This window comes from Schistocerca americana, chromosome 1 (assembly GCF_021461395.2).
Source record: "Schistocerca americana isolate TAMUIC-IGC-003095 chromosome 1, iqSchAmer2.1, whole genome shotgun sequence".
Classification (NCBI taxonomy): domain Eukaryota; kingdom Metazoa; phylum Arthropoda; class Insecta; order Orthoptera; family Acrididae; genus Schistocerca; species Schistocerca americana.
In genome coordinates, this window is record NC_060119.1 from 1,141,489,779 (window position 1) to 1,141,512,741 (window position 22,963).

A 22,963-nucleotide genomic window follows, 5' to 3' on the forward strand; every position below is an offset into this window, starting at 1 on the left:
AGCTAAGACTACGCAAGAGTCTGTTTTATACATACTGCGAGATGTACATCTCAAAGACTCGACTCCTTCACAACTGCGGTGACTTATCAGAGCAGTCTTGGATAGCAAAACTATGCCAGATGAAGCTTTACTTTCTTTCTGAGCTGCAAAGCTGCCGCAAGCTATCCAACTGCAGCTCCTGTCACACGACCGGGAACCTCTACAAGCGAAATTATTGCTGGTCGACGCCGCATATAAGATAATCAACAGAGGAAAGTTATCTACGTGTGTCCCCCTCGATATTACGCCTTCCCCGCGTGGCAGAGGCCGATCTTTCCAAAACAACAGACAGAGTACACTGGCTGAGCACCAGATTCCACACCGTCCTTCACCATCCCATACCACCGCTTCAAGTGACGTCCATCACCCGGTAACAACACAGGATCAGCAAGTTTATCCTCTCTGCTGGTATCACTCCATTTATGGTAATACAGCTAGGAATTGCCGCTCACCCTGTGCAATGCGCCCAAACATGCACTGCGGGCCGTTATAGGCGCACCGTTCCACACTGTGACGTCAAGTCACTTAACAGATCACAGGCTAGTACTTCCGAATTATTCTCTCGGACGTTTGTATATCCAGGATATAGCTTCTCAGAAATGGTTTTTAGTGGACGCTGGTGCCGATGTGAGCGTTATTCCACATTCAATGGTCACTTCTACAATCAAGCATTCGCCTCACCAAATCAGAGCAGCCAACAATTCCTCATTAAAGGCTTATGGCGTAACGCAACTTCGCATTTACTTCGATGGTACACATAATTATGAATGGACATTTTCGGTAGTAGAAATCAACGAGCCAGTATTAGGGTTGGACTTCTTAACTGCTCATAACTTTTCTTTGGACTTAATTACACCTGCCCTCTGCTCAGTGGATTTTAAACAAAACTTTTCGGCGAGATTTTCCCCATTCACGCCGACAGAATGCAGCTCGAATACGTCCTGTCAACAAGACAAAGAGACAGTTTCTATTCTATCTGAGGAGGTCAAAGCTGCTGTAGTGAACTTAGTTACGCAATGCCTTGAAATTGACCAACTGTCTGAAGACAATGCAAGGCTGCTTCAACGTTGTGATGCCCTGACTGATGAATTGCGCGGGTTTAGAGAGGAGATCAAGATTAAAAGTAATAACACGCACGAAACTACACGGGACTTGCATTCCGCACCGCTGTTTATACGCAGCCACAGCAGCGCATGCCACGACCCGGACAGCGAAGACGGCAACCCGCCCAGCAACCCCCCTCCCTGCGCTTCACCGTCCGCCTCTCATCAAAACACACAGGCGACAGCTGTTACAGGCGGCGCCGCGCATGCGTGCTCAACGATTCCTTCGTGCAGTGACACCATAGTCAATGGAATCCCACCGGCTGTTGCACAGCGCAGCTCCACGGACATCACTGCAGCTTTCACTGAACTACCGTTCAATTATAACGTGTTTCAGGTTAGTTCCCTTTCATACTTACCGCGCACCGACGATAACGTCGCGTCTTCCTGCGTCCCTCCACGTATTTCGGCCACACCTATTCACAAAATCAAGGCCATTACTACGGGCGTCTGTCACCGGCTTAACACAACTGAGGGACCGCCTGTCCGTTCTCGCCCCCGTCGCCTCAATGCAAAAAAAACTTACCGCTGCCAAAGAATGTATTAATGAACTTTTATGCTTGGGTATAGTCCGCCCCTCAGACAGTGCGTGGTCTTCCCCAATACATGTCATTCCCAAAAAGGACAATTCCTTTCGACTCTGTGGAGACTATAGACGTTTGAACGCCAGAACAATACTTGATAACTACCCTGTCCCACACCTCCACGACTTTTCACAATCCATGTTCGGTGCCAACTTTTTCTCTGTGTTAGACTGCAAAAAGGCATACCATCAGATTCCGATGCACCCAGAAGATATCCCCAAAACCGCTATCATCACCCCATTTGGACTATATGAATATTTGTTTATGCCTTATGGATTGAAGAATACCTCTCAGACCTGGCAAAGATTTATTGACACCATTCTACGTGGCCTTAATTTTTGCTATGCCTACCTAGACGACATTATTATTTTCTCCACAACTGCAGAGGAACACAGACAACACCTCCAACAGGTTTTTGATAGATTGGCGCAACACGGAGTTGAGATTAATCATGACAAATCCCAACTGGAGAAGCGGGGGGCTATTTTCCTGGGACATTTGGTCAATAATGAGGGCATTCGTCCCACCTCAGATAGAGTACAACAAATACTTGACCTTCCCCTCCCTCAAGCGTAAAAAGAGCTACGTAGATACCTCGGAATGGTAAATTTTTTTAGACTCCACATTCCACATGCGGCAACTCTTCAAGCCTCTCTCACTGAGGCCTTAAAGGGAAAGAATACCACAGGCGACAGACACATAGAATGGGATCAGACCATGCAGCGAGCCTTCGACTCGCTTAAGTACGCCTTAGTGAACGCTATTACCCCGTCTCACCCTCACCCTGACGCCTCCCTGACAATAACCACAGACGCTAGCGATAATGCCATTGGCGCAGTTTTGCAGCAGACCCTACCAACAGGTACTACACCCCTGCATTTCTTTTCAAAAAAGCTCACCGAAATGCAAAGAAAGTGGTCCGCATTTGATCGTGAACTTTACACCATTTATGAGGCCGTAAAGTACTTTCCTACAGATATTGAAGCCCGACTTGTGACAGTTTACACAGATCACAAGCCCCTTGTCGAGGCTCTCCGCAAACCAGCATTAGATGTACTACCCAGAAGGTTCCGCCATATGGATTTAGTATTACAATATGTTTCAGACTTTCAATATATCAGGGGTAATGACAATGTTGCAGCAGACTACCTGTCACGCCTGTCCTCCCTTAAGATAGCTATTGATCCTCACCACTTACACGAGCTCCAGCTATCCAACCCAGAGATGCAGCACCTTCTCTCTGACTCTGATACTTCCTTACAAATTGCTCTACTTCCCTTCCCTAATGATGATTGCTCTTTGTATTGTGACATTTAAACAGATCATCCTCGTCCTATAGTCCCTAAAGCTCTTAGGAAAGACGTTTTCGACACAATCCACAATCTCGCTCACCCGAGCATTCGCGTGACTACGCGCCTCATTACGGAAAGATACGTTTGGCCTAATGTAAAAAGAGATTGTAATCGGTGGGCAAGAGCATGCATACCTTGCCAGAGAGCCAAAATACACAAACATACTAAGCCCCCATTAGGCAAATTTACTATGCCCTCAGGTAGATTCCGTCATGTCCACTTGGACACTGTCGACCCATTACCGATATCTAACAATTTCCGTTACTTACTGACGATGATAGATCGTACCACACGTTGGGCCGAGGCTATCCCCATCGCGGACATTACGGCCGACACTGTAGCTAACGCTTTTGTCCACCATTGGCTTTCTCGTTTTGGTTGCCCTACTTCACTTACCACAGACCAGGGGAGACAATTTGAATCTAATCTGTTTAATCGCCTCTGTCAGCTGTGTGGTATCAACAAGTTCAGAACTACAGCCTATCACCCACAATCTAATGGCCTAATAGAACGATGGTACCGTACCCTGAAGGTCACTCTCATGTGTCATTCTTCCTCTTGGACTGAGGCACTCCCCTGGGTCCTTTTAGGGTTGAGGACGGTTTTCAAAGAAGACCTTAAAGTGTCAGTTGCTGAGATGGTATACGGAGAAAACCTCGCACTTCCGGCAGATTTTCTTGATGATCCTCCTCTACTTCCCGAGTTGGTATGACAGGTTCGACAGCATATCACCAGGTTACGTTTTCCACAACCTCGATCGCATGCTACCCCTCTGGTTTTCATTCACCCACACCTCAGTTCTTGTAACTATGTGATGCTTAGAGAAGACGCCGTGCGTCCACCCCTTGCTCCACCCTACACTGGCCCATACCGGGTCCTGTCACGCTCTGAAAATACTTTTACGATCCTTTAAGAACAAACCATCTGTCGTGTCCATTGAGCGATTGAAACCAGCCTGGATCCTTAACGACACCAACATACATGATAAGGAATTTGTTTTGCAAGAAACTTCAGAGGCCTGTCCTAACCCTTCTCCACAAGCTAATCAAACACTCTGCAAGTCAAGGCCCCCCTCTTCTGTACTTCATGCCTCCGAGTGCCAGCAGTAATGAACTAGTGTTTCAAGTGAACTTGAGTGACTATGATGTGGACTCTATAAAAATACAACTTGTGGATACTTTTCTTTTTTTATTTGAAATTCAAAACAATTCTGTGCCATCTGACCAGAAAGACATTAAGCTATTACAGTGCTTCAATGTGGCTCCTGGTACTTCACAAAATGACATTTCAGCCTATGTAGGCTCCAATAATGTTTTATTTATAAGAGTAAACCCCCCCCCCCCCTTCTCTTTCGTCTTCCCCGAATCCTCCCACCCCTATTGCTATCACCCGTGCTGGCCGCACCGTACGGCCACCTCTCAGACTTCAAGATTACGTCATGCCTTAAATGTTTACCTTCCCTTTATCACCTACTCCTCATCACTCCTCCTATGTGCTCCGCGCTCCTCGAGGGGGGGGGGGGGGGGGGCTCTGTGGCATAACTGCCAGAAAATATTAATATCTTTGCCTTTTTTGTACTTCGTTTTACTTTACTTTGGTTGTTGACTAGTTGGTGTGAGACATTCGTCATGGCTGTTACCGTGATTGTCGAAAACTATTTCTTTGTGTTTTGATTTATCATGTGCCAATAAAATATTATGTAGTGAAAGTAAATGGTGTTTTCTGTGTTATAAGTATAACACTCACCATAAAATAATGAAATTCTTCGAAGAACTATCGATAGATGGCGAAATGAGAATTAGTATGGATTTTGTGACACCATAAATGTAGGAAAGACATTATTATCTTTTTTTATTTTTATTTTTATACCAAGCATTAGCTTTTCTTAAGTTGTTGACCTTCACTTGACCTCAGTTGTGTAGTTAGCAGAGTGTTCCAGGATTCTGTCACAATTGCAGCTGCATTAGCGTATTAGTGAGTTGAAAATGTACAAATACCACTGTGTTTTTGGAAAGAAGCTATTTTTAACATGGCAACAAAAGAAAGAAAAAGTGCGCAAGACAGGCAAAAATAATCGCTCTCTCTGATCAAATTTCGGTGTAATCCTGAACCCTTTGTTTTTTCAGTAACAAACAGTTCCCTTGTCAAATTATTTGTTATACTGGCACAACCTGTTAATACAATCATCTGCAGGCTCACTAGCTGTAGATTATAAGTTCTGAAAGATACGTGTTTGTGAAGGCTTGCGCTGTAGAACTGTACTTCCCCTACCGCACTGTCCCGTCAGCAAGGGAGGTGCCTCCCCTGCCTCACCACTACCACAGACCCCTCCCCTACCACACCTTCTGTGCAGCTAGTGGCCAAGCAATACTGTGTGCACTCTGCTTCACCCCATCATCCATCATTACTCTCACTCGACTGATACAACGCCCCCCCCCCCCCCCTTCCCCATGCCCCGTTAAGCAGCATCGAGGTTTTTCCTTCAACCACTTTGTGATTTGGTGCTACCCTCTTCCAATCTTCCTCTCCTTTCATGGCCGCCCCATGTGCAGTGGTCAGCTTACATAACATGCTGACAGTGAGTACAGGTGCGTCATTGACATCAAGATCAGACAATCATGAAATTGTTTAAGGACATTTGCAACAAGAAGTCCATAGGTAAATGGTTTACACAGGTTCTTGCCACTTTTCCTTGTGGGCAGAAGATTGGAAAAATACCTTTTAACTTAACATTAAAGATTTAATGCATCGATGTTAGATTTTCACCATTTTTAATGGTCTTGTTTATCCTGATTGCTATGCTTATCACAGATAAACTTTGTCTCCATGTAGCTATGGGATGCGTAGTTAACTAATTCATTCAGATTCATATTCAAAGTCACTGCTCTAATGCTTTACATACACATCAAATAATGACTGAGCCAGTTGTATTCAAATATACAGTGATGCATAAGCTTTTTATAATACTCACCTTTTTTTTTACAATAAACAGTGGTTCCCATCAGAACACTGAAGTTAAGCACAGTCAGGCTCAATATTCTAGTACTTGGATGGGTGAACATCCAGTCTGCTGAATGCTGTTGGCAAGCGATATGCACTCATCCCTTGTGAGACCAATTGAGGAGCTACTTGATTGAGAAGAAGCGGCTCTGGTCACGAAAACTGACAAAACAGCTGGTAGATCAGTGTGCTGACTACATGCCCCTCCATATCCGCATCCAATGATACCTGTGGGCTGAGGATGACACAGTGGCTGGTTGGCACCATGGCACCTTCATGGCTTGTTCGGGTGTAGTATAGTTTAGTTTCTGTGCAACATCGATCTGGCAAATAGCTGCGCGTTTATTAGAAGGGATTTTGGGATTTCAGCCAGTTATCACCAACTTCACTCCAGGATATTTCAGCTGGACACCTGCCAGTCATCTTCTACATCTACGCCTACATCTATACTCTGCAAACCACATGAGATGCATGGCAGAGGCTAAGTCCCATTGTACTAGTTACTAGGGTTTCGTCCTGTTCCATTCATGTATGGAGCACAGAAAGAATGATTGTTTCAATGTCTCTGTGTGTGCAGTAATTATTCGAATCATATCCACATGATCTCTATGTGAACAGTACATGGAGGGTTGTAGTATATTCCTATAGTCATCATTTAAAACTACTTGTTAAAACTTCATTGATAGACCTCCTCTGGATAGTACATGTCTGTCTTCAAGAGTCTTCCAGTTCAGTTCCATCAGAATATCTATGACTTCCCAGGGATTAAACAAACCTGTGACCATTCGTGCTGCCCTTTTCTGTATGCATTCAGTATACCCTGTTAATCCTGTTTGGTATGAGTTTCACACACCTTCAGCAATATTCTAGTACTGGTTGCATGAGTGATTTGTAATCAATCTCACTAGTAGACTGATTGCACTTCCCAAGGAATTCTACAATAAACCGAAGTGTACCACTTGCTTTACCCATGACTGAACCTCCATTTCATATCCCTACAAAATATTACAGCCAGGTATTTGTAGGAGTAGGCCAGTTCCAGCAGTGACTCAATTGATATTAAGTCATAGTATACTATGTTGTTCACTTTGTGAAGTGCAAAGTTTTAGATTCCTGAGCGTTTAGAGCAAGTTGCCAATCTCTGCACCAATTTGAAATGTTATCAAAATCTGACTGAATATTTATGCATCTTCTTTCGGATAGTACTTCATTATAGATGACTACATCGTTTTCAAACAACTTCGTTTTACTATTAATATATCTGCAAGGTTATTAATATATGACATGAACAGCAAGGGTGCCAACACTTCCCTGGGGCAGAACCAAAGTTATTTCTACATCTCACAATGACTCGTCCATCCAAGATAACATGCTATGTCCTCCCTACCAAAAAGTCCTCAATCTAATAACAAATTTCACTTGATATTCCATATGATCATTCTTTTGACAATAAGCATGGGTGCAGTACTGAGTCAAATGCTTTTCAGAAATCAAGAAACACTGCATCTACCTGGTTGCCTTGATCCAAAGCTTTTAGTATGCCATATGAGAAAAGCGCAAGTTGGGTTTCACGTGATCGATGTTTTCAAAAACCATGCTGGTTGGCATTGAGATGGTCATTCCATTCAAGATACATCATTATACGAACTTCCAGCAGGCTGAAGTAACTTGGGTCAGCAACTTCTGTTAATCAGTAGAATGAAAAACCAGTCCAAGTTGCAAATTCTTACTTTTGTTCATTCAGTGACTAGTTTCGGGCTAAGATCCATTTTCAGATCATTCTACAGGGCAGAAAACAAAATTTACACTCATGTATAATACATCTTCGGAAATGCCATTTTCGATTATGTTATGTAAGTTTGAAAAGGTATGTTCTGTATCTCTGGCACATGTTTGAAAATTTGCTAATAACTGTCATTGAATGATTAAGAGTAAGAATTTGCAACTTGGACAGGTTTTTCATTCTAATGATACCTGATTATGTTTAAGCTCAGAATATAGTCTAATATTCTACAACAAATCAGTTTCAAGGATATTGGACTGTACTCTTGTGAATCACTTCTACTACCCTTCTTGCAGATGGGTGTGACTTGTGCCTTTTTCTAAAAAAGGAGGCATCGTTTTTTGTTCGAGGGATCTACAATAGATTATAATTAGAAGACGGGCTAACTTAGCCACAAATTCAGTATAGAATTCACATGAGCCATTGAAAACTGATGAAGACACTAACTGCTCAATCTTATATAGTGCATGATAATATTGCTGCTCATGCATCAAAGTCAAGGTGACAGAAGGACCCCAGTGCCCTGCGGCAGTGCCCTTGCTGGTGGAACTGCAAAGATCTACTGTCTTCAGCATTGCCACTCGCCGCAGGCGTTATATAAGGTGGAGCGGAGAAAATCTTCATCAGTCTTCGATGGCACACCTGAAGATGACTGGCAGGTGTCCAGTTGAAATATCATGGAATGAAATTTACAATGACTGGCTGCAATCCTGAAATAGCTTCAAACATTTAATTCGCTGGAAAAATTTTAAATTTCAGCTGCGTGTTTCTCAACAACCAATCATAATCAATAATTCTGAGCAGTTGACTTTACCTTCACTCAACAAAAGTTTTGTTTCCACATTAAACTATCCAGCTCTTGACCATAAGGGAAAAGCAACTCTAAACAACACTTTACTTAATAGTATCAATATAATAGAAGGAAACATTCCACGTGGGAAAAATTATATATAAAATCAAAGATGAGGTGACTTACCGAACGAAAGCGCTGGCAGGTCGATAGACACACAAACAAACACAAACATACACACAAAATTCAAGCTTTCGCAACAAACTATTGCCTCATCAGGAAAGAGGGAAGGAGAGGGGAAGACAAAAGGAAGTGGGTTTTAAGGGAGAGGGTAAGGAGTCATTCCAATCCCGGGAGCGGAAAGACTTACCTTAGGGGGAAAAAAGGACAGGTATACACTCGCACACACGCACATATCCATCCACACATACAGACACAAGCAGACATATTTAAAGACTAAGATATAAGTGGCTGTTCATCTCTTAGCCATACAAAATTTTACCTAAAATTCAGTTGTGTTCACCCTTTACAGTGTTCTTTGCTTAATTAGGTAATTTGCTATTTTGGAACATTTGTGTGACTGAATGCTCATCTTATTGCGATTATTCACCTATGACATGTGATTACAGTATCTTATGCATCACTGTCTGTACAGCAGCAGCCACCACCACTGCCCTCCCTCCTACCTACAACGATTTTGTAGCATAAGCACATGACATGTTGCATATGAGCTGGCAAATCCATTCCCCACCACCTCCACTTGTCAATAACAAAGTAATTTTTATCAAACTGTAGCAAATAGCACGTTAATTGCAACACATTTCAACAGTTTTATTCTTTGCAAGTAATATGCATCTTCAAGTCCTTCGTAAATCATTTGCAGATATCTGATCATATATAACTTTCATCAACAATAACTGGAACAATAAAATACATGTCTTTACATAACTAGATATGAACATGAACTGAACTTTCCTTTTACAATGTACGGTACAGTACATCACATTATCACATTTTATTCTTATATTTACTGTTTGTTTAAAAAAAAAATAAAGAGAAAGGTTATTCAGCAGGTAAAGTACAATTTTCAGTGTCTTCTCTCTTCATAGGCCTTGGCAGGCGAATGTTGTCTACATCACCAGGTACTTGTAGTACTTCCATGATGAGCAAAGACTGCCATCCACTGTGTGTTACTTCCCATGCCATACATGAGACAGAAAAAACTGCTAAAACAATTTTTTATATTTTATTGTAACACCATGTATGAAATAATCATTTATTGGCGTTCACTACCCTAGCATATGCCCCGAGGAATCATTGTGGAAAATAAGTCTTAGTTTCCATGCTGTTACATTACTATGGCCACTGTCCAACTGTGGCAAATTGCAAACTTTGTCATTGAATTGCTGATCTTGATGCACACCACAACACAAATGATTAGCAGCTGCTTCACAATGCAAGCTATTTGGAATACTCCCTTGCAGCACTAGTTTCTGTGAACCGCGCGCAAGAGGGAACTGTCTCTCCAGCATATCCTGCTCTTGCAATCCCTATGGCCTAAACCTCTGCTAACCTGTTTCTCACAGCCTCACCACACATATTCCCTTCTTTTTATGTCCACACCATTCCTCCACCCACCAAGGCACACTCTCTCTCTCTCTCTCTCTCTCTCTCTCTCTCTCTCTCTCTCTCTCTCTCTCTCTTCCCCCCTCGCCCTCCCCCTCTCTCTCTCCTCCCACCCCCTCCCTCCCTCCTTCTCCTTTATCTCCCCTTTTCCATCCATCTCCCTGTCTCCTTCCACACCCCCACCTTCCTGTCTTCCTCCCCTCCCACATATATTATACCCCCAAACCTCTGAACTCCATTTGTCTTGTTGTGCAGCCACTGAGTCATCTGTTGAAAGACCTGCCTTACACCATCCCAGTACCTCATCCTCACCTCCTGCATCCTTCCATACCCCTTCCCACCTCTGTCTGCCGAACCACTTACTATTGATAATCAACAGTCAGTCTCACCATGGGCATGGGAGTATGCATTTGGGTGTCTGTGTAGCTCTGTGTGTGAATGTGTGTACTTCTATTTTAGAAAGGGCAGTAGCTTAAAAGCTAGTCAAGTACTGCTTCTTTTGTGTGATCCTATGTGCCACCGATCAGTCAGAGCTCTAGGTGAATGGTTGCCTTTGCTTTACCTTGCATAGTAACTTTGAAGCATTTTTAACTTACAGATTGCAGAAGAATTGATTGCTGCTGGTGCAGATGTCACTGCAAAGGATGACACTGGTAGGATACCTCTGCACTGGGCAGCTGAGGCTGGTAGTGTGGAGGTAATGAAGTTACTGCTTCAGAAAGCAGACCAGCAGACACCAAGAGGCATCGATGTGCAGGACAACGATGGGTGCACACCACTGCTACTGGCTGTCAGAAGTGAGCCTGCTGTAAAGCTACTTCTGTCTGAAGGTGCCAGTGTCAGTATAAGGAACCACAGTGGGAGAACAGCACTGCAAGCAGCCATTGATTGCCAGAATTATCAAGTAAATTTCTCTTTATTAAGTTTTTACTTTGTCAGAAGCCTAGTTTTACGATTTATATTGGTCAACATTTACTTCTTATCCCTCCTTTGAAATTCATTTAGAAGGAGCAATGAGCAACAGTAAGTCAAACCTATGTACTTATATCTACAATAATTAATTCTTAATTACAAACTTTGCAAATAACTATTTTGCGTATGTTTTCATAATTTGTTCTCCCACTGTGAACTACAACCAAAGGTTGAATTATTCATAAAACAAAGATTGTTCCAAAAATTAATGAAGTAATTTTCTTTACTTAAATTACTGTTTTTGTTTGATGTACTTTTCTCTGTATCCAGAAGTATTCTTCTGCATGCATGAGGATATTCAGGTTTTAGCTTAAAATAGGAATGTTGAAATAATTTGTTGCAGACAGTTTATATTACATACACAATATTTAATTTCAATCATTCTTACACTGCATGATATTTGTATGTGTCTGAATTTTAAAGAAATGAAATGACATCACACACACACACACACACACACACACACACACAGTACAGTACAGTACAATCACTTACTGACAACATATGTCTTCCACTATTAACTATTAACAAAGATGATGCATACACCAAAGATAATATTTTACATAATAATTAACTTATTTATTGACAATATTTTCTTTGAAATTGATTTGAAATATTATAATTCAAATTTTTATTCTCAGTGACTTCAAAAGGAGATCATGTTAAGTAATTGGATAGATAAAAAAATCTACTCACCAAGTGGCATGAAACACTCCCAATTGTTTTGGCTAGTATTAATCACCAAGTAACAGCCTAATATATGAGTTAGCTTGACCATGCCCTAAGCTTGAGGAGCTGTTCGGCTAATATTCCTGTGGTAGATGTTTCGTATCAATGTTTCGGCTGCTGATTAAATAAATGAATTAACATAATTGATAAGATTCTGTTGCAAAAATAATTACTACAGTGTTCCACTGTAATTAAGTGCTATATTCCTGATTTTGCACTGAAAGTGAGGCAGTTACTCCCCTCGCCTTACAATTTAATGATAGCTATATTCATCACAGGTCGCTCTTTGGTATCTTCACAACTGCCTAGTCCTCATATTGTCATCTGCATAACATAATTTGGTCATCTTCAATGGTTGGCTCGCAAGCTATGTCAGTTGGATACCCAGCTCTCGCGCCCCCCCCCCCCCCCCCCCTGCATCCTTCCCTGGCCCCCCTCCTCCTCCTCCCTCCCCCCCTCTCTCCAAAATATGCATTTCTGACTTGCACAGTGCATTAGTGGTCTTAGCTCCAATAATGGTGGGGAAATGGAAGGGGTATGGAATGGGAAGAGTGGGTTGCTAGGTGTACAGGGGCAAGTTAGAGGGCTACTAAGAGAAATGTAGAATGAGGAGAAGAGTGTATTTGGGGGAAGTGGAAGATCCAGAGTAGTGCAAAGGGAATATGGGATAATAATGGTTACAACAGAGTGACCCAGAAAAGTAAGATTAGAGTGAGAGTTTAGTGTAGTATAAGAAGGATGGAATGATGTGGAAGAGCAATGGAAGGTATGAAGAGCACAGGGACTAGCAGGAACTGAGGCAAAGTGTAAGTTCCACTGAGAGGTCAGACATGCAAAATTTGGAAAAAGTTGATATTTATATGTGGCATGGGGAATGGGTCCAAACATGCATTACATGAAGGAATTGTCTCTGCAAGTGTCTAACTCAGCCTTCCCCTGTGTAACTGAAATAATTTAATCCTGCACAGCAGATTAGTTTGAACTAAATTCTTGAAGTACTTTTTTATTTAATTAATTGAACCTATTGCCAAGACTCATTGCAGCCGTGTGCTGATCTGTATGACAATGAAGTGTGGATGCGCTGAATCAAATATGGCAATGAATATGTAATTCCTTTTAGTCTGTTTAATTCTTTTGCACAAGATTGATTTCTGTGGTCTGAATTGCCATTCAGCAGTTAAGTTCTCTGTTGTGAGCTGAAGCCATAATAATTAATAGTCATTAGTAAAAAGTAGGCTGAATTAAGTACTGATATATTTTATATTCAATGAAATTATAAAACCTTCAGAGTTGTGCAGAAGATTATTTATATTTAAGTGGTGACCAGTTTCAGATATTAGCCCATTATCAAGCCATGCACATAAGTGTTACCATGTGCAGTGGCCACATAGTTTCTGAGAATGGCTAAGTGCAAGATACTATTTACATATGATAGTCCAGTGCTGTGTGCAGCAAAACAATCATGCAATCTAAAATAACGTATGCAAATAGTACCTTGCACTTAGCTACTCTCACAAACAATGTGACCTGTATACAGATATTATGGCAGCATTTGACTGTGCTAGAGACTTCTTAAAAGTACCACATGCTGTAAAACTATCCACCTGGTCTGAATGGCCATTGCCAAACTGTGGCCAAAGGTGAAACAGACCACCCAGTTGTAGAATTTGTTGCACATCATAATTTGTTTGTTTTCGATGGCTGTTTCATAAACTGTGTCATTTGGATCCCACCTTCCTAAACAACAGTTTATGTGAGTTTGATGGGTGGGATGTCTCCCTACAATGTATCCTTTGTCCAACTTTAGTGTCATTTCCACACTATAAAATGTGGAATTCTCTCAGTACCAGATGGGGCTAGTTCATGCCAAGTCCAGAGTCAGTAAGGCTCATGGTGGCAAGCACGCAACTATTAGTAATGAGAGCCCAGTATATGCCCTAGTACAAAGCCAAGTACTGTGTTTCCACCACATTCACACAATTCAAACAGAGATCATTACACAAGTCCAGTTTCCAGCAAGGTTCACATTAATAAGCAAATTTCAGTTGAATAAGGCTTCGGGTACCATTAAAGTGCGCCAATCTGCTGCTGCGCCATCACTTATTTACTGTAGCAAACCAGTAGCTCCAGATGTGATATGTACTTACCAGGACCAATTTGCTCATGCCAAGTCTCAAACATGTTTGAGACTAGTACAACTCTTTGAACCATATAGTTTCATTTGATTAAAGCACCTGTGCCTGTATTTCAGATAGGATCTGCCATTTCATTCAATGCTGAGATGCTTTTCCAATACAGTTGGAGAGCTTAGGAGGAATACCAAGTGGGCTGAGGTGTGAATGGGAATTTGGATTAAGGAGGGGGGTGCTTGGATAGTCTGCTCATTTGTGCAAAGCCAGTGTGCCAGGGTGGTGTACTGGTTAGTGCAACTGCCTAGTGAGTGGGAGTCCCAGGTTCGAATCCCAACTATGGTACAAATTTTTAATTGTTGTTTCTGTCTACATATGTACATCATATAATTATGTCTATAATAGAGGGAAACATTCCACGTGGGAAAAATATATCTAAAAACAAAGATGATGAGACTTACCAAACAAAAGCACTGGCAGGTCGATAGACACACAAACAAACACAAACATACACACAAAATTCTAGCTTTCGCAACCAATGGTTGCTTCGTCAGGAAAGAGGGAAGGAGAGGGAAATACAAAAGGATGTGGGTTTTAAGGGAGAGGGTAAGGAGTCATTCCAATCCCAGGAATTGAATACATATCCATCCACACATATCCATCCGCACATATACAGACACAAGCAGACATATTCAAAGGCAAAGAGTTTGGGCAGAGGTGTCAGTCGAGGTGGAAGTGCAGAGGCAAAGATGTTGTTGAATGACAGGTGAGGTATGAGTGGTGGCAACTTGAAATTAGCGGAGATTGAGGCCTGGTGGATAACGGGAAGAGAGGGTATATTGAAGAGCAAGTTCCCATCTCCGGAGTTCGGATAGGTTGGTGTTAGTGGGAAGTATCCAGATAACCCAGACGGTGTAACACTGTGCCAAGATGTGCTGGCCATGCACCAAGGCGTGTTTAGCCACAGGGTGATCCTCATTACCAACAAACACTGTCTGCTTGTGTCCATTCATGCGAATGGACAGTTTGTTGCTGGTCATTCCCACATAGAAAGCTTCACAGTGTAGGCAGTTTAGTTGGTAAATCACGTGGGTGCTTTCACATGTGGCTCTGCCTTTGATCGTGTACACCTTCCGGGTTACAGGACTGGAGTAGGTGGTGGTGGGAGGGTGCATGGGACAGGTTTTACACCGGGGGCAGTTACAAGGATAGGAGCCAGAGGGTAGGGAAGGTGGTTTGGGGATTTCATAGGGATGAACTGAGAGGTTATGAAGGTTAGGTGGATGGCAGAAAGACACTCTTGGTGGAGTGGGGAGGATTTCATGAAGGATGGATCTCATTTCAGGGCAGAATTTGAGGAAGTCGTATCCCTGCTGGAGACCCACATTCAGAGTCTGATCCAGTCCCAGAAAGTATCCTGTCACAAGTGGGGCACTTTTGGGGTTTGTAACGTCCACCCTCGGGTGTACGTTAACTCTTTAAAGTCTGTACTATGATAAGTTGACGGGCTTCACCTTATAGGAAAGGATTTTGGTACATATGTTGACCACGTGTACCTAAATGGAAGCAAAACCGGACTTATACCCCGTCAGTAACAACAATGATACGTCAAGCAAGTATAAGTGCAATTACACGTTAGGACGGACAAGAAACATACACCGCAGATGCTACCAATGGTTAATAATTCGGTCGCCAGCCTAATTAGGCATTGAGTGAGTTTTCCCCTTGTACAAGTGGATGTACGTACAAGCATAACCACACGTAGTAATACTGTGTTATATGGTGAATTTTTGAACCAGAAATATCTAATGAACTAAGATTTTCTCTTTCTGTACTAATTTGAGCAAGCTATAAATACACAACATTACACTACAATGATTATTATGAACTGCGTTTTGTCTATTGATCCAACTGGAATCGGACATAGGTCACCCTAGAAATAGTACTTTTGACACACACACATACAATGTCACTTTTAATAATGGTAAAACACTGATAAATTTAGGTTTTATCTTGACTTTAACTTTGCTGGTCAAATCAGTGCAATCACTTCAGAATTTAAATGAATAGAAAAGAAAAGAGTGAAAGAGAGGGGGGGGGGGGGGGGGCGACCCTGAAACTGTTATGATCACAATGTTGAAACCATTAACTATTGGAAACATTAATTACTCAAGATTTAAAAAATATGAATTATTACTCTTATTGTCCAATTACTTCCTCATTTAACTACCATTATTTTTGTCTCAAATTAATTAAGCTTCCTTATTAAGCCAATTCCAAAATTATCTTAGTACTCTGTCAGACCTTTGCTCTTTACTTATATTTTCATTAACAATAAAGCTCCTTAAGATTCATTCTAGCATAAATAGGTCTGTTGATAATTTTTATTAACATAACTTTAAATCTTCATTTCGGGACACTCGGATTGCACAACATGTGGAAAGGACCCTGTCTCAGTTAGTGATTAGGATAATTCATTGATAGAACAAATCTGGTAAAAGTTAAGTTATTATTGAACAGTCAGGAACAAAATTAACACTGGTCCACACGAATACAATTCTAAAGATTCAACCTGTGCGAGTCGATGCGGCGGTTGGCGGACGGCGAGATGGCGAGGCGCACAGCACACATACAATCACAGCTATGGCTTTTGCTGTATTGGCACTTTGCTTCTTCTTAGCGTCGCCATCCTTCTCAATCCAGTGCCATTAGAATATAGCCATGCGGTATATTCGTCGGAACCGGCACATCCGAGGCTCAATGAAACCACTTTTTCCAGGATAGCCTCCTTGATCCGGAACGTGTTCCTCAGACCGATGCCCAACTCCGACTGTACTGCTGCTGAGCCCGTTATGCCGTACCGCACCCGTGTGCATTTTCCCGCGCTCGCCTGCCATCCACCTTTTACTGCTCCCCTACAGATAGGGTATTCACCAAAGGTTTTGCATTCCACATATTTTAATACATTGCCTACGCATGGACCAGGCGCACAACTACAATTTCAAACATGTTACAATAGATTCAACATCAGTTACACTTCAATTTTGTTATAACATTGCTTGAAATCTGACATAAATATTAATATTCACATCTAAAGTTGCTTACATTTTCTTTAACATAATAACACGAAAAGAAAAAGAAATGACATCAGAACATTGCTTATACTAATTTATCAAAAAATCCGAAGAAAAAATTTATTATATGTTCAGTAGTTGTTGTTACACATGCCCCTGTTTCCAGAAAATTTTACGAAGTATAAATTTTATGGGAACACTAAATTTTACATTTATACAGTGGTTCTGAATCTTTATGTGAATGACCAAAAAATTTTACACCACATATTTCCTTTCACTCACATTATACAGGTCTATACTTTTTAACATATCAAGAACATTTACTTGTCATTTACTAAAGTGCCTTTTGCACAGTCCAACCTCCCATCACAACATTATTAAAATAGCAAATTATTCAATTTTACTAAATTTCTCAAAGAAATAATTTCAAAATCTGGAACACAAACATTTAACTACAAAAGCAAATGCAAATATCTGTATACACTATAAGACAATTTACTGCTGCTTGCATTGAATAGCAGTCCATTTCCTTATTTACTAAAAAAAAACACACACAATAATATTCAGAGAATTTACTACACATATTTGCTGCCTATTATTCAGATTTGGGCAGTCCTTTTCACCTCATTTTACCACATCACCTGTATCACACTTACAATTCTCCATTGATTATTTATCTGCCCTCATTGGTGTTTGGCAGTCCTGTATATTATGACTCATATACTGTCAACTTTGGTTTTTTGGCATTTACCCTTTCCTTTTCAGTCCTTTTCTCAATACATTCTTACATTTATAGTGCATTTGGTAATCTGAAACTCACATAACTACATTAGCATACTGATATTTGTATACATATATTTACAGAGATTAGTTACATTTTGAATAAAATAGTTTCATCATAGGGTACAGCACATTTACTGCAAATTGCTTTCTGAGTATCCTTATGTCACTCATTTCTAGGAACATACACTTTCAGGCCCACAACATTTCTTACACCTAAAGGTCTTTTGGATTTTGGGTAGGTCAGGTAGTAAGCATTGTCGTGTGGAATGTTCTGTATTATATATGGTCCATTATAAATATATTTAAATTTGGAAATTTCATGGTTCAGTTCACTAGACTTTTCGTGGGTTTTTAAAAGAACATAATCCCCAATTTTAAATTTTGAAACTTTCAGATTTTTATCGTGTCTTTTTGATCTAGATTCAGCTTTTTGCTTTGCCCTTTTTCTGACTAATTCTTTCTTTTGGCTCAACCCCAAACTTGTACAAGGTGGAAACTCTAGTTTTTCCTCAATTAAACTTTTACTTCTGCTGCCTAACAAAATTTCTTCCAGTGGGAACCCAGTAGATTCATGATGTAAGGTGTTCATGACATTCTCAAAATCCGATATAAACTTGCCCCAGGCTCTATGGTTGTGACTGCAGTATGTTCTACACAATCTCCCTATTTCTCGCATGTACCTTTGAACCGGGTTGCTAGCAGGATGATAAGCTGAGATATATTTAACCTCCACACCATTTTTCTCCATTCCTTCTTTCCAAATTTTGGATATGAACTGGGGTCCATTGTCAGATAGTACTGCCTTGGGTTTCCCGATGGTTGTGAAGTATTTGACCATCTTACTAAATACAGCTTTTGCTGTTGCTCTTTTCAAGGGGTATAATTTCACAAACTTTGAAAATACTTCCAAAATTACTAAAATATATGCACAATTTCCTGAAGTCTTTGGGAGGGGACCATATAAATCTACCGATAATAATTCTAGGGTGTCTTCAGGTAATGTACTTTGCACTGGACCTCTATTGGTTCTGTTCGGTACTTTGGCCCTTTGACAGACATCGCACGACTTAATTCATTCCTTTACCTTCTTACTGACACTACCAGCAATCACTATTACATTATTCAATTTATCCAAACACTTCTTTGGCCCACTATGCCCCAATGCTAAATGAAAATAGTCTATGACCTCGGTATCAAACTGGTGTGGCCAACATACTCTCCATTCCTCAGTGACTAAATCTTTCCTCCTATATAAAATGCCTTTAAAGATTTTGTAATACTTCTTAATTTGAGGATACTGCACACTGTCAAAATTAACCTTTACAGATTTCCACGTCGGATCCTCATTCTGATGGTATCTCATATTTTTACATACTTGTTCAATTTTCCTTTTTCCTGAAACCTCTTTCATATACCTTATCTGAAAAGTACCCTCTTCACTATTTTCATCGGGCACTTCACTCATACCATTAGGCAATCGTGATAACGTGTCTGCCACATAATTCTCAGTACCCTTAACATAGCAAATCTCGTAATCAAATTGTTGCAGGTACAAAGCCCAAGGAGTTAGCCTGCCATTAAGTAAACGACAATCTTTAAGAAAAGTTAAAGCTTTGTGGTCAGTATGTATGACGAGTTTATGGCCCCACAGATAATTTCTGAATTTCTTTAGCCCCCATATTATGGCTAAAGCTTCCTTTTCCGATATAGTGTAGTTTCTCTCGTATTTTGTTAGAGTTCTACTTGCAAACGCGATAGTCCTGTGTTCGATTTCTTTGCCATCACAAATTTCTTGGAAAACTTCTATACCAATTCCATAAGCACTGCTGTCAGTATTCATATGGAAAGGTTGTGACAGTATGGGGTGATGCAAAATATTGTCATTCAAAAGTTCGCTTTTTAATTTTTCGAAATCTCTCATACACCCTTCAGTCCACACAAAAGCACTATTTTTCTTAAGTAGATTATTCAAATGAGGACTATTAAAAACTCGCCCCTTGACGAATTTTCTATAGAACCCACATAAACCCAAAAAGGCTTTCAACTGTTTTCTATTTCTAGGAGCTGGACACTCTGCTATTGCACTTAACTTTTCCGGGTCCTTGCCAATACCACTCGTAGTAATAATGTGCCCCAGAAACTTTATCTCCGACTTCACAAATTCACATTTCTTCCATTTAAGCGTCATGCCACCTGCTTGTAGAGCAACGAAAACTTTATGCAATAATTCACAATGCTCTAGCCATTCTTCTGTAGCAATCAGTAAATCATCTACATAAATGGTTAGCCGGGAACTCAGTTCTCTCCCTAATACAAAGTCCAGTGCCCTAATAAATACTGCCACAGAAGTGCTAAGCCCAAATGGCACTATTTTATACTGATAGCATTTCGCGGCAAATAGAAAAGCGGTATATTTACGGGATTCTTTACTTAATGGGATTTGCCAGTATCCGGCGGTCATATCCAGACTGGTTAAATACTTCACGTTATAAAATTTTTGGAGCATTTCGTCCAGATTTTCAGGTCTGTCTATTTCCTTCTTTACAATTTTGTTCAAATTCCTGGCGTCGATAACTACTCTCACTCCCCCATCCCTTTTGTTCACGATGATAAGGGGACTATTATATTCGCTGCTACTCCGTTCGATTACACCCCATTCTATCATTTTATCTATTTCCACTTGCACAGCCTGCTTCTTTGATATGGGTACCGAAAACGGTCTTACAAAGAAAGGTTTATGCTCTATTGTCTCAATATGGTATTCAAACTTCTTAACTAGGCCAGGTTTGTCCGAAAATATGGTGCTGTTACTATCTAAAATACCAAGCAAGTTTGTTTTCTGTTCGGGAGATATTCCCTTCAAATTTTCCACCATTTCTTTAAAATCATGCCCCTGCTTGTCACTCTCATTTATTAACCTCTGGACATGGTACACCTCATACTTGTTTGTCAAACCATCATTCCCTTGGTCAATCTCCAACAGTAAAGAATCAATTTCTGAATCGAATACCTTCCCATTTTCCTCAAATTTTACTTCTAAATTCCTAGATGTACTATCAATTTTGATCACTTCCTGGCTACAATCAATAATAACCTTTTCTTTATCCAACCAATCTATTCCCAGAATCATTTCAGTGCTCAAGTCTGGCACAACCAAAAAATCGTGTTCAAAGTTTTGTCCTTTTATACTAAATTCAACCAAAATCTGGTTCTTTACCGGCTTGCTAGTCTTGCCCGTAGCACCAACAATTTTAACACCCGTCACTGACATAATTACTAGTCCAGGCTTATCACAAATGTGTTCGAAAAACGACTGGGAGATTGCACTTATCTGAGATCCAGTATCAAGAAGTACTTGCAATTTCACATTATAAATTTCAACTGGTATAACAGTTTGTTTCACCGTCGCATGTTTTTCATTATTGTGATCTTCCCTAAGCAAATCCGGGTCGACAATAACATCGTCCCAAGATATGCTTTTAACATTCACCCCACATATATCTGGCGTTTTCTTTGGTTCCGGGAGTTCAAAGTCATTAATTACTTGAACTCTTTGTAAAATAGACCCTGAGTCGTCAGGTGGCTCTTTCTTTCTTTGTTCAGTCTCAACATCTGGGTTTTGTTTTGAAACTTCGTCATCATTAGTTACAATATCACAATTAGCTGTATCCCCCTTATTTTTGTTATTACCGAAATATTCATCATCTGAACTATCGTCAGAATCCGACCATTCTGGATCGCTTTCAGGTTCTAACATAAATGCTTTTCTGAGACAGGCACTAAGTTCTCCCTCTGCATTTTGGTCAGGCTTTAATTTTAATTCAATATCCTCTTTCGGCAAAACAGCCTCATCATCAGCTTTACTCACATCTACTGTTAATTCATATTTCGTGTAATCCTCGTGGACTTCAATTACTTTTAGGTAATCACCTGCCTCTTCCTCACGGTGCCTTTCGGTAGCAGCTTTTACTGTTGGCGGATTATTAACAGAAGTTACTTCCTCGTCAATGCTAAAGATTTCGTCCTCCAATTCCTTCCTATTTTTCACTTTCGTCCTATCGGCAGCACGCGTACTTTGCGCGGCGCTATTTACTCTCTCCTCCTTAAATTCGGGCCACGTCACCTTATCGACGTCCCTACTACCTCCTTTTTCACTAATCAACTTCCTTGCCTCATACTCCTTCTTAAAATCCTCCCACTCACATTGCTTTAGGCCCTTGTACAGATTGTTGATCTGCACACGCCAATTATTTACTTCCGCTAATTCATTCTCGCCTTTTACCTCATTGCAAACACTGCTAACCGCACCTCTCTGTGTATTCACAGTTTCATCTATTATTTCCTTCTCCACGGAATTACTACTCATAATATATTCATCAGCTCTCACGGCTATGTTCGTACCTAATGCTGCCGTATTGCTAGCAGCTTCTCTCCGAACAGCTGTTCTGCTAGGCTGGGCCGTTGCCCTCTGATGCTCCACTCGCCTGTTAACATGTAGCGCTCTGTGTGGCAGAGATGACTCATTCTGGCTCGCACCTGACGCTTGTTTCGCAACAACACGTTGCGTCATTCCACGCCTGTCTCTAACCTGTCTCATAACTTTACTGTCAGTTCGGTAACCTTTTTTAAATCGGGGCCGGTATATATTGTCCGCTTCCGTTTGGCCCGCAACGTTCGCGGAAATCAGTTTCCCGCGTCGTTATTATTTTGCGCGGTGTATCCTCTACCGCGACCAGGATAACTTCCTCTTCCTCTGCCTCTACCTCTACCTCTCTGTATCATATTGACGCGAAACCCTTCGCCGTCATTTCTCTCGTCATTATTACGGTTATTTCGGTTACCAAAATTTTGATAATTGGCACGACTTTCGCGCCAGTGGTCTTCGTCTTCGACCCTTTCGAGAAACGCTTGGAAGCTGTGATGATTGCTTCCCACGTATCTATTTGAATCTTCTGGAAGCTTTTTATATAGTTCCCAGATGATTTGTGAATTTGATCTT

At 41.0% G+C, this 22,963-nt stretch overlaps 1 protein-coding gene across 3 annotated transcripts in view; it reads left to right on the top strand.

Moving 5' to 3' along the window:
• LOC124619293 (serine/threonine-protein phosphatase 6 regulatory ankyrin repeat subunit B-like) overlaps positions 1-22,963 on the top strand; it is a 289,649-nt gene that overhangs the window by 225,846 nt on the left and 40,840 nt on the right. For all 3 annotated transcript variants that reach the window (XM_047145590.1, XM_047145570.1, XM_047145581.1), the window contains exon 14: positions 10,876-11,181. In XM_047145590.1, coding sequence (XP_047001546.1) covers positions 10,876-11,181 — 306 coding nt within the window. The remainder of the gene's footprint in view (positions 1-10,875; positions 11,182-22,963) is intronic.